The sequence below is a fragment of the Apaloderma vittatum genome, unplaced genomic scaffold (assembly GCF_000703405.1).
Source record: "Apaloderma vittatum isolate BGI_N311 unplaced genomic scaffold, ASM70340v1 scaffold13512, whole genome shotgun sequence".
Classification (NCBI taxonomy): domain Eukaryota; kingdom Metazoa; phylum Chordata; class Aves; order Trogoniformes; family Trogonidae; genus Apaloderma; species Apaloderma vittatum.
The window spans coordinates 1-13,631 of record NW_009705322.1 but is presented as its reverse complement, the minus strand read 5'-3'; the positions used below and the strand labels follow the sequence as shown (position 1 = coordinate 13,631).

The 13,631-nt window shown below is 42.1% G+C and overlaps 1 protein-coding gene across 1 annotated transcript in view; it reads left to right on the top strand.

The window, feature by feature from the left end:
• The window catches only part of LOC104270869 (neurogenic locus notch homolog protein 2-like), a gene marked incomplete at both ends in the record, with an annotated part of 44,758 nt that extends 31,625 nt beyond the window's left edge, over positions 1-13,133 (top strand). The window contains 9 exons of the mRNA XM_009865354.1: positions 370-603; positions 1,435-1,590; positions 2,663-2,851; positions 3,965-4,078; positions 5,212-5,325; positions 8,703-8,936; positions 9,429-9,539; positions 11,210-11,402; positions 12,929-13,133. Coding sequence (XP_009863656.1) covers positions 370-603; positions 1,435-1,590; positions 2,663-2,851; positions 3,965-4,078; positions 5,212-5,325; positions 8,703-8,936; positions 9,429-9,539; positions 11,210-11,402; positions 12,929-13,133 — 1,550 coding nt within the window. The remainder of the gene's footprint in view (positions 1-369; positions 604-1,434; positions 1,591-2,662; positions 2,852-3,964; positions 4,079-5,211; positions 5,326-8,702; positions 8,937-9,428; positions 9,540-11,209; positions 11,403-12,928) is intronic.
• Positions 13,134-13,631: the final 498 nt, after the last annotated feature.

The window sequence follows — 13,631 nt, the reverse complement described above, 5'->3', positions numbered from 1 at the left end:
GTTCAGCAGCCCTTTTCCTTAAAAGTCTCAGAAAGAGTATACGTATGTTTTCTTCCCTCCATTACCTCTGATCATTAAAGTGTTTTATTAGAATATTCATTTTATCTCTGAAAACAAAAACAAAGAGGGACCGGCAAGACCCAAAGTATTTGTGACTGTCTGTGGAAATACGTGGAGGAATGAAAATGAGCATTGTAGGTAGAAGACTCTCAATAATTTTATTCTTCCTCATCAATCACCTTCGTTGCCTAATTATCTAGGGAAGAATTAAGTTGTCCTGACAAGAGTTCCTTTGCTGCTAGCCTGTCGATGCCGCTCTGGCAGCGCCTGAGCTTCTCTTGAACTTGGTTCTTTCTTTCTGTGCATCAGGCCAGTTTTGCACTGAAGATGTTGACGAGTGTCAGCTCCAGCCCAACGCTTGTCAGAACGGGGGTACCTGCACCAACCACAACGGAGGCTACGCCTGCGTCTGCGTCAATGGTTGGAGCGGGGACGACTGCAGTAAGAATATTGACGATTGTTTCACTGCCTCCTGTGCTAATGGATCCACTTGCATTGATCGAGTGGCTTCTTTTTCGTGCATTTGTCCGGAAGGAAAGGCAGGTAAGGACAGAAAACTTGCACAGGTCTCGCACTTAATAGAAGAACTTCCTGAAGTTTATGCGTTTGCTTAAAGTGGTGTGGTTGTTTTACATGCTTTTGTGCCCAAACCAGAAAGAACAAAAGGAAACACGTGCTGTCCACGAGCAAAGACCTTTTAAACCTCTCTAGCTTGGGACAAAGAAGTATTTGTATTAAACTGGAAGACAAACTGTTACAGCTTAGATTGTAATAAAGCAGATCTTTTTCTAGCCCTTAGCAGAACCTGTATTTGCCTGAGAAGTTATGCATGAGGGCGACTTGCTCTGTGCCACTTACGATAATTGCGCTTAGAAATCTAAAAGACAAATTTAGATATTTTTGTATGAGTGAGGATGATGCCCGTACTGGCTTAGTGGGAAATTTGCTGGGTTAGGGTAGGTGAAAATATGAAGGTCTCCTATCTGCTAGCCCGAAGTACAAGTCATCAGCATATCCGAATTAATAAAGTGAGCTTCATATGCACCTGCATTTTCAGCTGTCAGAAAAATCATCATGCTGCTTAGAGAGAAGAGTTAATTAACTGCTCTGAGGAACAGATTTTGGTAGTGGTAAGCCATTGTACTGCTCCAGAAGTGCTGGAGACGCTTCTGAAATTACATAATCTATATTTAAATATAAGTGTATGATGAAATCCTTGTGGTAGTCTACAGGTTGATGCCTGTAAGATATTGGTCAAGCTTCTGGCTGTGGGAGTCTCTATTTGAAATATCAGGACAGAGCATTTGATTGTGTAATATGCAGTCTGACTGCTATATCTCGCTTTTTTAACATACTCTTGGATGCTTTCTCTAGGACTTCTGTGCCACTTGGATGATGCATGTGTTAGCAATCCATGCCAGAAGGGCGCTCTGTGTGACACCAATCCTGTGAATGGACACTACATCTGCACCTGTCCTCAAGGCCATAAGGGAGCAGACTGCACTGAGGATGTGGACGAGTGTGCAATGGGTGAGTTTCTGTCTGTTATTTGGGAGTGCATGAGCAGGGAGTTGGGGTCATTAGCTTTATGAACTAACATATGGGCAAGGACACATGTTTTGTCATAGCTTCTCAACATAAGCGTGACTCCTTTTCTGGTCTCCCGCTTCCATTTCAGTGTCGTCAGATGAGTTCTAAATCTTGTGTGAGACTTGAGGCAGAGGGCTGAGTCAGAATAGCTGTGTTTGAATTGTTAGCCTCTAGCATGTGAAAAGCAGCGAGATGCTTAACAGTTGTACAACGGGGCTTTAGCATAGTGCGAGGAGCAACACAAACAGACGCGGTAATTAAATTGACCCTTAGTGCTGCAGCGAACAGCGTAAGTACTGCAGTTCGTGTGGGAGTTGTTGCAGCTCCTGCCTGGGTGGAAATATATCAAGGCTATTTGACAGCAAGAGTATGGCTGGATCTTTTGAGTGCCTTCCAAGACTAGTGACCACGTGGACTTCTAAAGCTGTAGTTCTCATGCTGATGTGTTGGTTTGGGGAGTAGCTGGACTTTATTATAGTTCTGTGCTAGTTCATGCTTCTAGAGTGTGATGCCTGATGCTAATAACCTAACCAGCATTCATGGAGGTACGATAAAGAAGCACTTCTTTGAGTTTGGTTCCTCAGTCCAACTTGGACAAGAGTGCTGTTCCTTTCTGAAAACACTCAAAGGACTAGTCTCGTTGCTTTGTGGCTGTGGCAGCATCTTGTCAGCCTCAGGAGTGAAGTGTAAAAGATGATCTAGAGATAAGGCCTTGAAAGCATCATTAATTTTCTAATCCCTGCTCGTTGATACTCTCCTCTAAAGAACTGCTATTAGTAATACAGACCAGAGTTGCTCCTTTGGTCTGTTGGTAATGATGGCAATCTTTCTTTTGCCTCTGACAGGCGAGTAACTGCCAATTGTAGCCTTTCCTCGGAAAGTTGAACAGTCTTCCCCTGGTATTACGTGCCAGAAAGGAATGACCGCTGGAAAAGACCGTGACTAATAAAGAATGCTGTGTCTTTCCTGCTCTGGTGAGAAGTTTTCACACACACATATATTTTTCTTGCAGCGAACAGCAATCCATGTGAACATGCTGGGAAATGCGTAAACACAGAAGGCTCTTTCCACTGCGAGTGTTTGAAGGGCTACACGGGACCTCGCTGCGAAATGGACATCAATGAATGCCATTCGAACCCGTGCCAAAACGATGCCACCTGCCTGGATAAAATCGGAGGATTCACATGTCTCTGTATGCCAGGTGAGGGGAGTTTCTGACAGAAATAGGTTTTCCAGCAAAGGAAAAAATCAGAAGGCAAAGCACAGGGAGGAATGCCAGCTCTGCTGAAGTGGAACACAAAACTGCAAAGGGGTGAGGCTAAATGAAACTGTGTGAGAGAGCTTGATGTGGTGGCACCAGCCAAGAGGACTTGACATTTGTGGGGGGGCAGGGAGGAAGCAATTAGAGGACTGAGAAAGAAACCAGTCTGCAGATCAGCAGAGGAAGTTAGCATTCTTAGCTGCAGTATATGTAAACATTTCTTCTACTATATCTGGTAAAATGCATGTGCAGAAACTTATATTTGTGAAAGCAAAGCAGGTGTGAACTTTAAAAGAATGACTGTTTCCAGATATGCACATGTTGATTCTGGATTTTTCCTCTGCTTAAAATACCCTGAATGATGCAAGCTTCCACTGACCTGAGGAAATAACTGTAAAAAAGTTACTCGATGGAAATTGTGTCCAGTGTACCAATGATCTATGTAGTCTGCTATTTTGCTTTCTGATAGAAAGCGGTCAAAAAAGAAAGGGATGCAAGTTGTCGGTTGCAGCATGTTATAAAATATAATGAAAGAATTGTGACCCCTGCAGGTGATCAGCTGATACCATATAAACTAGAATGAGTTTTTATTAATAACTAAACTGTTTTGAGAGGTGGAATTCTAGTCTCATATATTTCACCGTTCTTAATGTTCTTCTGTTACTCCATTGTTAGCTAAAAAGCCTTAAGCTAAAATTATCTGTGTTTGTTTCTTTACCTTTTGTCTTATGTTGGTGCATACACAAATACATTCCTATCCTCCAAAGTGCTAAAACATAACCTCTTCTCATCAAGTGGAAGAAAACATCAGATGTGAATTCAGCACACAGTTACTCTGTTACCACTGATTAAGCCAGCATGTTTAGCAACAGTGAAAAATACACGTTCTACATGCTTTTTTACCTCTGGTGTATATTCTTACCTTGTAAGTTCTGTCCAAACTGCAAATGTGCAATGAAAAGAGGCTTTGACTTTCAGCTCTGGTGTTACACTTTCAAGGGCAGTTTCTAAGGCCACCTCTTCTTATTTATTTTATTATTTTAAAAAAACCAGGTTTTAAAGGTGTTCATTGTGAAGAAGATATTGATGAGTGTCTAAGTAACCCCTGTGTGAACAACGGAGAGTGTCTTGATAAAGTCAACCGCTTCCTCTGTGTCTGTCCTCCCGGTAAGTACTTATTTCTGGAAGCTTTTCCTGCTACACCTCACCAAGAACTGCACAGACAGGCAGTGAGAGATTGTGGTGTCTTTCTTGTGAGTTTTTGTTGTCTTAGTGCAGCATCTATTTGAGTGAGTGAGATGCAGTCACTGGTAAGAGTAGCTGTGCACTGGTTGCAAGAGTATTGAGCCTGTAACTGACTGTTGGACATCTCACCTTGAAGGGCAGTTGGCAGCATGAACTTGTTATTGTGTACATCACAGTGAGATACAGGTGAATAATTCTAAATACATTTTAAAAAAGCAGAGCCTCTGCAGGCTTTTTGTCTTTATGAAGTTACCTGAGATATTTTTGTGTTAGCACAGTTTATGTTGTTTGGATTTGGAGAAGGGAGTTGGATTGGGTCTCCACTTCAGAAAGGAAGGATAAATGCTGAGCTGAGGGATCTGTGTTAGCTCTAGGGTAAACGTCAGTTATTTTCCTGACGGCTTACAAAAAGTTTTGAGTTCAGAATATACCTGACCCCTTCTTATTGACTAATGATGTACTGGCTCTTTCTTTGGTTCCTTCCTCCAAGAAAAATACCTGGATTTTTTTATTTTTTTCTTGAAGTGCCTAAGGATTTGCATCATCTGACATAATCTGTCGATAGTTCATTAACTACTTCAAGAAGTGTACTGAAAGATACACTGTGCTGTATTGTACCACATTCCATACTGCTCTGGTAATTCTAGTGATATTCTGGTAACTCTAGTGATGTATGCGTTATCGTTTCATTTAAAGTTACTTGCTTTGATTACTTCAAGGTTTTTATTGGTGGCCTCTCAGTTTTACAGACAGACACACTGTCCAGTGGTGAGCACCACTTGTGCTCAGTCGGCTTCATTTCTATTTGACTTGGCCATCTCGGTTTTCAAGTTGAGGCTCCTTTGATCTGAAGGATAGAAACTGTGGTTTGACTGGTGGCTTGGGCGAGGAACCAGTGCCCCCAGGGTGTGGTGTATGTGCTTAATGATGCAAGTGAGTTTAGATTTGGGTGGTTTCAAGGACTTACTAATAAAGAATGCCTGATAGTGCAGCTATTTAGATTAACTACTTCAAAATACTGCTGGATTTTCATCTTTTTTTTTCCTGCCTTCCAGGATTCAGTGGTGCCGTGTGTCAGATTGATATAGATGACTGCTCCAGCACACCATGTCTCAACGGAGCCAAATGCATCGACCATCCCAATGGCTATGAGTGCCAGTGTGCCACAGGTTAGTCCTGTCTTCAGAGCTCCTGGACTGGAGATGGCGTGTGACCTAATCACATAAAGGGGTGATCAAAGAAACGTCAGCGTTCTTTCTTCCTTTCTCTGAAATACTGCTTGCTTGTTGTGAAGCTCTGTCTACTCCTTTGCAGCAGAAGATAGTGTTTGAGTACAGAAAGCCTTTCGCTTGTGACAGCAGTAAGTTCGCAATTTATGGGAGTTCTGGCCTCCTTTCAGCCCCCTCTCTTGCTTCCTGGAAGGTGACAGCTTCTTCTGTATTGACTATGGAATCCACAAGTGGAAGAGCTGCAGTGTAAAGCCTTTTATCTCTGGCTTCCCTTTCTTTCTTCCAAGTCAGATTATATAGTATACAGTTGAAGAACAAGACATGGACAGAGCAGTACTGCTGTGTATTCCGATTTCTGTTGTGTCAGGCTATTTTATGTCAAAAGTGGAAGACTGAAATGTAGTTACAATTGTGTCCCTTGCAAGAGGCGCCACACAGTAGCTGCCTGCCGGAGTGCAGTTAAATGATTTGCCTGCCCTGGGTGATCCTGCTCTGGCAGGGGGGCTGGACTAAATGATCTCTAGAGGCCCTTTCCAACCCTGAACATTCTATGATTTGCCAAGCATCACACAGAAATTTTGACAAAGCTGTGGGTGGAACTGAGGTGGTGGGTTTTTTTGAATGTACTAAATTCTTTTACTGCTTGGTTAATTACACAGAAGCACCAGGTTTAATTAGGAGATTTTCTTCAAACCTCTAGGAGTGATGTAGATTTATTTTATCTTATTTTTCACATGTGGTCAAATAAAAGGGTTCAGAGCTGTTACACCCTTAATTCTCAGTAAGGAGTGGCTCTTGGTTGCTTTCAGTTAATGGTGCCTGATGCATTGCTTGTGGTGCAGATTCAGGCATGGAACGCATTGCCTTTCATTGCTCTTCCTTTAGGGAAGAGGCTGAACAGTTGCTGGAGCTACATTTGTTCCAGAAATGTGCTATTAGGTTGACTGGACTTGTGTGCAGTTTTCCTCATTTTGAATCATTCCAACGATCACACTGTTAGGGCAAATTTGACTTCACTAATTTATTCTCCACTGTACAGAATATAGAAGTGATTAGCCTAAAAATTCCTCCCTGGTCTTTTCACACACACCCTCTCTCCCTTCCTCAAAGTGCCTGAAGAAACAGTGAAATTGTTGAAAGTAGAGGAATGCAGTAGTTCTAATCAGGAGAGGAATAATCTTTTGTTGTCAGAATTTTGTTTACTGCATGTGACAGAATAAGCTGACACTTGCAAAAAGAAGCAGCAGCTCAAATCTTCTCCAAACTTGGAAACTGTCTTAGAAAGTCTTCCTCAGGCTGGTGTGTGGGCTGGTTGCTTCCGTTCGTTGAGAATGCGGAGCTTGTTCAGCCTCGGAGTGTTCTGGGTCATGTAGTGGAGGACAAGGTGGAAAACTGTGCCTTGAATTTGGGCACTAAACTGCTTCAGTACAGAAATTTTAAAGTTTCCCAGGTGAGAAGACTACTACTTCCATGAAGGCACGTGATGTGTGGAGCATTTTCAAAGAACAGACTGAAAGCAACCAACTGTGTGTTACTGGAGCGGCACCTCTTAGCAAGGTCCTTGGTTAGTGCTTTGGCTGAAAGTGGAAGAGGGACTCTGTGCTAGGGCGCTTTTCTGTCTGTCCCAGAGATTCTAATGTTCTGTACTCAGGTGGCTTTTTTCTAGTCTGACTGTCATCTGCAAAGAGGGAAATCCATAAGGTATGTTCAGTTAAGAGGTTGAGAAATATATCTGATCTTTTTAAGTGTTTTGGTTGAGCTACAATAGGAGTCAAGGTAATAATTTTTTGAAAGAATGTATGCTAAGTATTATATTTAATATTGACAGCCTTCTATAAGACTGAAATGTGAAATTCATCCCTGGGACAGGTCAGTTACTGGAAAATGATGTTTTACTGTGTTCTTACTCCATTAATCTCATATTGCAAGTGATGTGTGTTCCCTGAATGATAATCGCCAGCTGCCGAATTGATTGAAAACTGCAAAATGTTTGGCCAAATGCTGTACAGATAGCTCTATTTACTGCTTGCTTTTTGTCTTTTCTTTCCCTCTGGCATTATTCCACTTCTCCTTCCCAGTGGTAGATCATGGCTTTTCTTTTCTTGAGTTGTCTTAGGTCTTTCTTCTTTTCTTTGCCTTTGTCCTCTTTCTTTTTTTTTTTGCCACTGTTCGTCCTCTTACCGGTTTGTTATTCTTCCTTCCCTAACATCTTTTTATATCCATCTCTCTAACTAGCTTCCCTTCCCTCCCCCCACCTACTTCCACACCCATTCATCCATGCATACGTTCGCAGAACTTGGAAATGTCACCTGGTATGTTTGACCAGAGAAATAACCACAAACCTGTATGAAAAATGGGGAGCCTGTTATCCACTTATAACACTCAGGTGAGAAACACTCTTCAGCTGTTGAAATTCCCTGCAGCTTGGTTTGTATCAGTCTCCGGTTGGTGTCTGAAACTTGAAGTTCTGCCTTTTTCAATCTTCAGCTGCTGGAAGGCAGCGTGAGCTGTTGCTCCTAAACCTTATCTCTGAAAATCGTTCTTTTTTTTTTAAATTGTCCCTCTTTCATATAGCTCTGCTCCATCTTGGAAAACAGGGCTCCCGGGGGAATTGTTTATTGCTCTTAACTTCCTGAACCTGTGTTTTAGCCCTTCTGCTGAATAGATTCTGTCCTCCTCTGTTGCTCAGGATGTTTCCCAACTGAAGCAGAATGAAACAGGCCAAATTGCTGCTTGTTTCATTGCTCCTAACTGAAGAGATTGCATGCAGTCTTTCATAAATTTGCAGTTGGTGCTCAAGTGAAGTTACTGAAAGGTTTCCCAATGAGAGGAGCAAGAAACTTTTTCATGAGCAGAACTGCAGAGGCGTTGACATGAGCCAAGGGAGTTCCCTTGGGAAGGTTTCTGCAGCATCTTAGCAGTAATTTCTCATACTAAAAAAAGTCAGCCCCCATGGTATTGTGTAGAGGAAATAATGACAGGAGAGTGCCTTCAGATAGTTTATACTGATGTGAGTAAATATTTCTCATGGAGATTTACATGCTTCCTCTGGTTGCTACTATTCTGAATAAACTGAAGGTAACCACTTCCAGTGCAAGGTTTCTCAATGCAAGATATTGCTCTGTATTGCTGTGAGCAGTGGAAGTGTTGTTTTCCAGGGCTGGAAAACGGGCAGCCGTTGAGATGCCCAGTTACCCTTTGTGCTGTCTGCCACTTTTCTGATTCTTAACATGATTCTTTCTGTATTTGCATTATATTCACTGCAGCGTCGTACCAGGTAGCTTCTTAAATTACTCCCGTTCGTCATTTTTCCTTAGGTTTTACTGGCCTTCTGTGTGAGGAGAATATCAACAACTGCGATCCGGATCCTTGCCATCACGGGGAATGCCAGGATGGGATTGATTCTTTCACATGTGTATGCAATCCTGGCTACATGGGTGCCATATGCAGCGAGCAGATAGACGAATGCCACAGCAATCCCTGCCTCCATCAAGGGCGCTGCATTGATTTGGTGAATGGCTATCAGTGCAACTGCTTGCTGGGAACTTCAGGTACTAAACCTTGAGCGAAAGGATTGGTTTCTAACAGAATTCAAGCGTTTAATTATTTCTTAACATGCTCTGGTGTGTGCTAAATTTACATACAGACGTAAGCTTGTGGTTTGAGAGTATCATTTTCACGTTACTTTTCCTGGGCTTGTGTGGATTGCCTAACTCGCCTCTTCTTTATTCCCCAAATTCAAGCACGCAGGGGGAAAAAAAAAAAAGACATACAGGAAAAAAACTACCAGGCATGGTGTTCAAAATGTCTTATTCTTTTGTTTAAACATTTTGTACTAGTTCAGGGTCATTCAGTCAGCACCCGGTGACTCAGGTGACATTCCTTGGTGTCTCAGTGCTTCAGTATCATCACTTGTTAAGTTGCCCCAGTGTGTAGGTAACTTTGAACAGGTGGGATTCTTGTTTTTGGCTATGTCGGGGAAATAGTTTTGTTGTCGTCTTTGTAAGACTGATCCTCCTTATTCCTCTAACTTTTTCTTCCAGGAGTGAACTGTGAAAATAATTTTGATGACTGTGCAAGTAACCCGTGCATTCACGGGGACTGTATTGATGGCATTAATCGCTACAATTGTGCTTGCAAACCTGGATTTACAGGTAAATCAGCTACCCAATAGCTTCGAGTTGTTTTAAAGATAGTTATCTGGGTAGCTAAGGAAGCTGTTCTCTGCATGCTGATTGCAAGGGATTCAGTTAATATCTCGGTAAATCCTTCTAATCTTTGAATCTTGGCATCTTAGATTACAGCAAATTCTACCAAGCAGAAAAATGGCCTAATCTGTGCTGTGAAATGCCATTCTTGTTAGGTAATTATGTCCAATTCATGGTTCTTGGGTTTATAACAAATAAACTCATGTGACTTCGGTTTATTATTTACAGCTTCTTTTCAGGGACAGAGAGACTGTGGACAATATAGAGAGGTATTTGATTAGGCAGTACCTTGGGCTTTGACCATGAACAGCATTTCTCTTTTTGTCAACGCAAAGCATTAATTCAGTGTTCTAATGAGCTGCTCTCCACTCCGAAGCCTCCAACTGACTAACCTGCTTTTTTCAGAGCTTCTCTTTTGTATTGTGATCTCTTCTGTCTCTTATTTAAATCATAAAGATTTATCTAATACAGTAAAAGTGGGCCTAAAGAAAGAAAGAAGCGTTTTGGCACTTTTGGATCCACACTTTGAACTGTAGATCTATGTCAGGACTATTTCTGATGACTAAAGCACATCTCAGCACTGGTTATAATGGACTTAATATGTTTTGAACCACGTGGGACAATGCACTCATTAAATAATTGTTGTAAGGCAGTTGGCACTGTTTATAAGAGTTTTCTCATCAGGTTTGTTACTGTTTATTAGTGAATGATTCTAAGTAGAATTGATCTGAAAATCATTAGAAATAGCACTAAGAGGTTTCATGTGTCTTGTGCTTTTCTCTCGGCATCTTTGTAAACTTCTGATGCTTCTTACTTCCTTTGGCTCTGGCGTGGTGGTGCTCTTTAGTCCACGGAACAGGAGGAGGCATGGTTCTGATCACTCTTGCCTTTCACTCTTCTTCATTGCTGGCATACCATACTGGTTATCCTCCTGGACTTCTTTCTGTTAAAATAATCCAGTAATATCTTAAATTGGCATATTCCAGTATTTAAAGAGCTGGCTTGCATGGTGTCTCGTTACTGTGTCCTTTTCCTGTGTTAAAAATGCTTTCAACTTACTGCAACATTCACTGTGTTTAGCTTTCCAGCATCACAGGATCTTACGGTCACTACGTCAAGGATCTTGCAGTCGTAATCAGAGGCAGGCAAAACAGGAAGCGGTGTTTTTTAGAGTCCCTTTTGCGCAATAAACCACAAGAACTATATTTACTGCAGACAGTATGGCAGTATTGGTTGTTCAAAGGGTCGGTACTTTCAAAGCAGAAGAGCAGGGCTGTGACAAGTGGAGCTCGAGAGGTTTGTTCCAAGCATGATACAACTAGTGGAGTGATTTTTGCCTTCCTAATGAATATTAACCAGTGATTTTTAGTGGAGTTCTGGTGAGATTCTTGAATAGTTTGTAAATACTTGTTGAGTGCAAGTGCTGTTTTCTAAGCACAGACAAGTGCTGCAGCTTTCAAAACTGCTTCTCTTGACTTCAGTTACGGCACGGAGGCATGCAAGCTCTGTCCCGCTGCATTGGCTTTACTGAGTTGTGTCTCGGTGTGTTCTGGCAGACGTGTGCAGCAAACGTTCGTTTAAGAAATACTATTTAATAAGCGTTGTCGTTTCTCTAGGCCCACGTTGTAATGTGGACATTGATGAATGCACATCCAGCCCCTGTCATAATGGTGGAACATGTATAAATGAGGTCAATGGCTTTCGGTGTGTGTGTCCTGAAGGCTACCATCACCCTCACTGTCAGTCACAGGCAGATGGCTGTCTCAGTAATCCCTGTGTACATGGCAACTGCACCCATATTGCTACTGGGTAAGTACTTACGGTCACATTAAACTTACCTCCTGCCTTGTGTACTCTGTTTTTTTCCCTTGCTTTGCCCAGAGTTCTGTCTTGACTTGAAGTTCCTGATTTTTCTCTAATTTCTTAGATTAGGATCCAGGTTTATCTGCTGCCCATGACATAGTCACAGTAATGTGTAGACCTTTAGTCACCGGCTGCAGTCTGAGCTATTTCAGCATAGGTTTTTCTGTCGTGCCTTGTATTCTTTGCTTTCTTTGCATGGACACGTAGCGCAGAGTGGACTGCCACCATCTAAATGGAAGGTCTGGTAATTCGAGTGAGTAGACTGAATGCAATTAAAATAAAGAAGTGGTACCAAATTGAACCCCCAAAGGGTATTTATCCCCAGCGGGATTTATTCCATCAAACAAAGAATCTCTGTTGCTACTGCTGTTATTGCCACCCAACTACTCAGTACTAAGGAAGAGGCAGACAACTTTTTACACCAGGAGATAAAGCTATATTTGACTTAGAACAGTTTGTCCAAGGCTGAGATTTCCCTAACTTTAGTCACATTGTTGCATGCCTGAGAGAATAAAAGGAAAGCTCTTTCTGGCTGTTTTGATGGCAGTAGTTGCTTCTGAATCTTCCCATCCAGGAAGACTAAATGCTGTTTTCAGGAGCCCTTAATCACGCTGCTTTTTGCCAGTAACAAGTCTGGGAGCACAGGGCCAGTGGAGTCGGCAGGTTTGGGGAGGTAGGGCTTGTGTTTGTGAAACTTCTCAAGTGTAGGTGGATTAGCAGTGCCTCCCAGACGTGTCCCGCATCCTGGAAAGTGTCAGCACTTGGGCAAGGAAGTGCCCTGTAAGGCAGGATTCAGCACTTTCCCTGGAGTTGGCAGGAAGACTGCCTTTATTGCTAATTCAGCCTCTCTGGAAGCTTGAGAAACCAATGTTTTGGTTCATCTTGTCTATCATCTGTCACCTGTGTTCATATTTATGCCCATGTACATGTTACTCTGGGTGCCAGATAGAATAAGTCTCGTTTGCATGACAGGGAGGGAGGTCAGTGTGTGTTTTGGGTGGCGTGAGTCCAGGGTGATTCACCAAGTCCTTGGCTCTACGTCATGTGGGTGGAGTGCTGCCCTACTTCAGATTTTGAAACATGATGGAGAAGATTGCTCCTGCTCCCAGCCAGCTGTTTTCATTTGTAACCACGGCTTTGTATTAAATTGGTCTAGTTATCTTTGGAACCTATTGTTCCTCTCCACTTTTTTTAATTATTTTTTTTTCCTGTCTTGTTTAAATGTGTTGAGATGGTCTAATCAAAGCAGAAACATATTGCTGGTTGACTGAGCGCTTTGTGAAAACTCTGACAGAGGAAAGTGTAGTTTTAAGTGGGGGGGGGTATTTTCAAAACTATACAGCTGGGGTAAGCAATCCAAACATAATTTAGAGCTCTCCTAAAGAGACTTCTTCTGTTTTTCTCTCCAGGAGAAACTGGTGGAGGAGTTGTTTCAGAATGCTCTAAAATTACTGCTGTTTTTGCATTTAAAGGTACAAGTGTGTCTGTGACCCAGGCTGGATCGGCGATTACTGTTCAACAGAAGGAAACGAATGTAAATCAAACCCGTGCCAGAATGGAGGAACTTGTGAGGATCTGTTGAATGGATATAGATGTACCTGTAGGAAAGGATTCAAAGGTGACAATTCGGGGAGAAGTTTCTGTTCTCTTTTTCCTTTCCACTTCACTGATGAACCTGTAGTGCCATTTTAATATTTTCATTAAACTTCTTGCAGATAGGAATCAAGAGGGGAAATACCGCCATTGTGTGAAGTTCAGTTACAACTTGTGAGGATCTGTTGAATGGATATAGATGTACCTGTAGGAAAGGATTCAAAGGTGACAATTCGGGGAGAAGTTTCTGTTCTCTTTTTCCTTTCCACTTCACTGATGAACCTGTAGTGCCATTTTAATATTTTCATTAAACTTCTTGCAGATAGGAATCAAGAGGGGAAATACCGCCATTGTGTGAAGTTCAGTTACAGTTGGTTCAGATGTACCTGTAGGAAAGGATTCAAAGGTGACGATTCGGGGAGAAGTTTCTGTTCCCTTTTTCCTTTCCACTTCACTGATGAACCCGTAGTGCCATTTTAATATTTTCGTTAAACTTCTTTTAGATAGGAATCAAGAGGGGAAATACCGTCATTGTGTGAAGTTCAGTTACGGTTGGTTCATCTAGACATGATACAGTAGTGG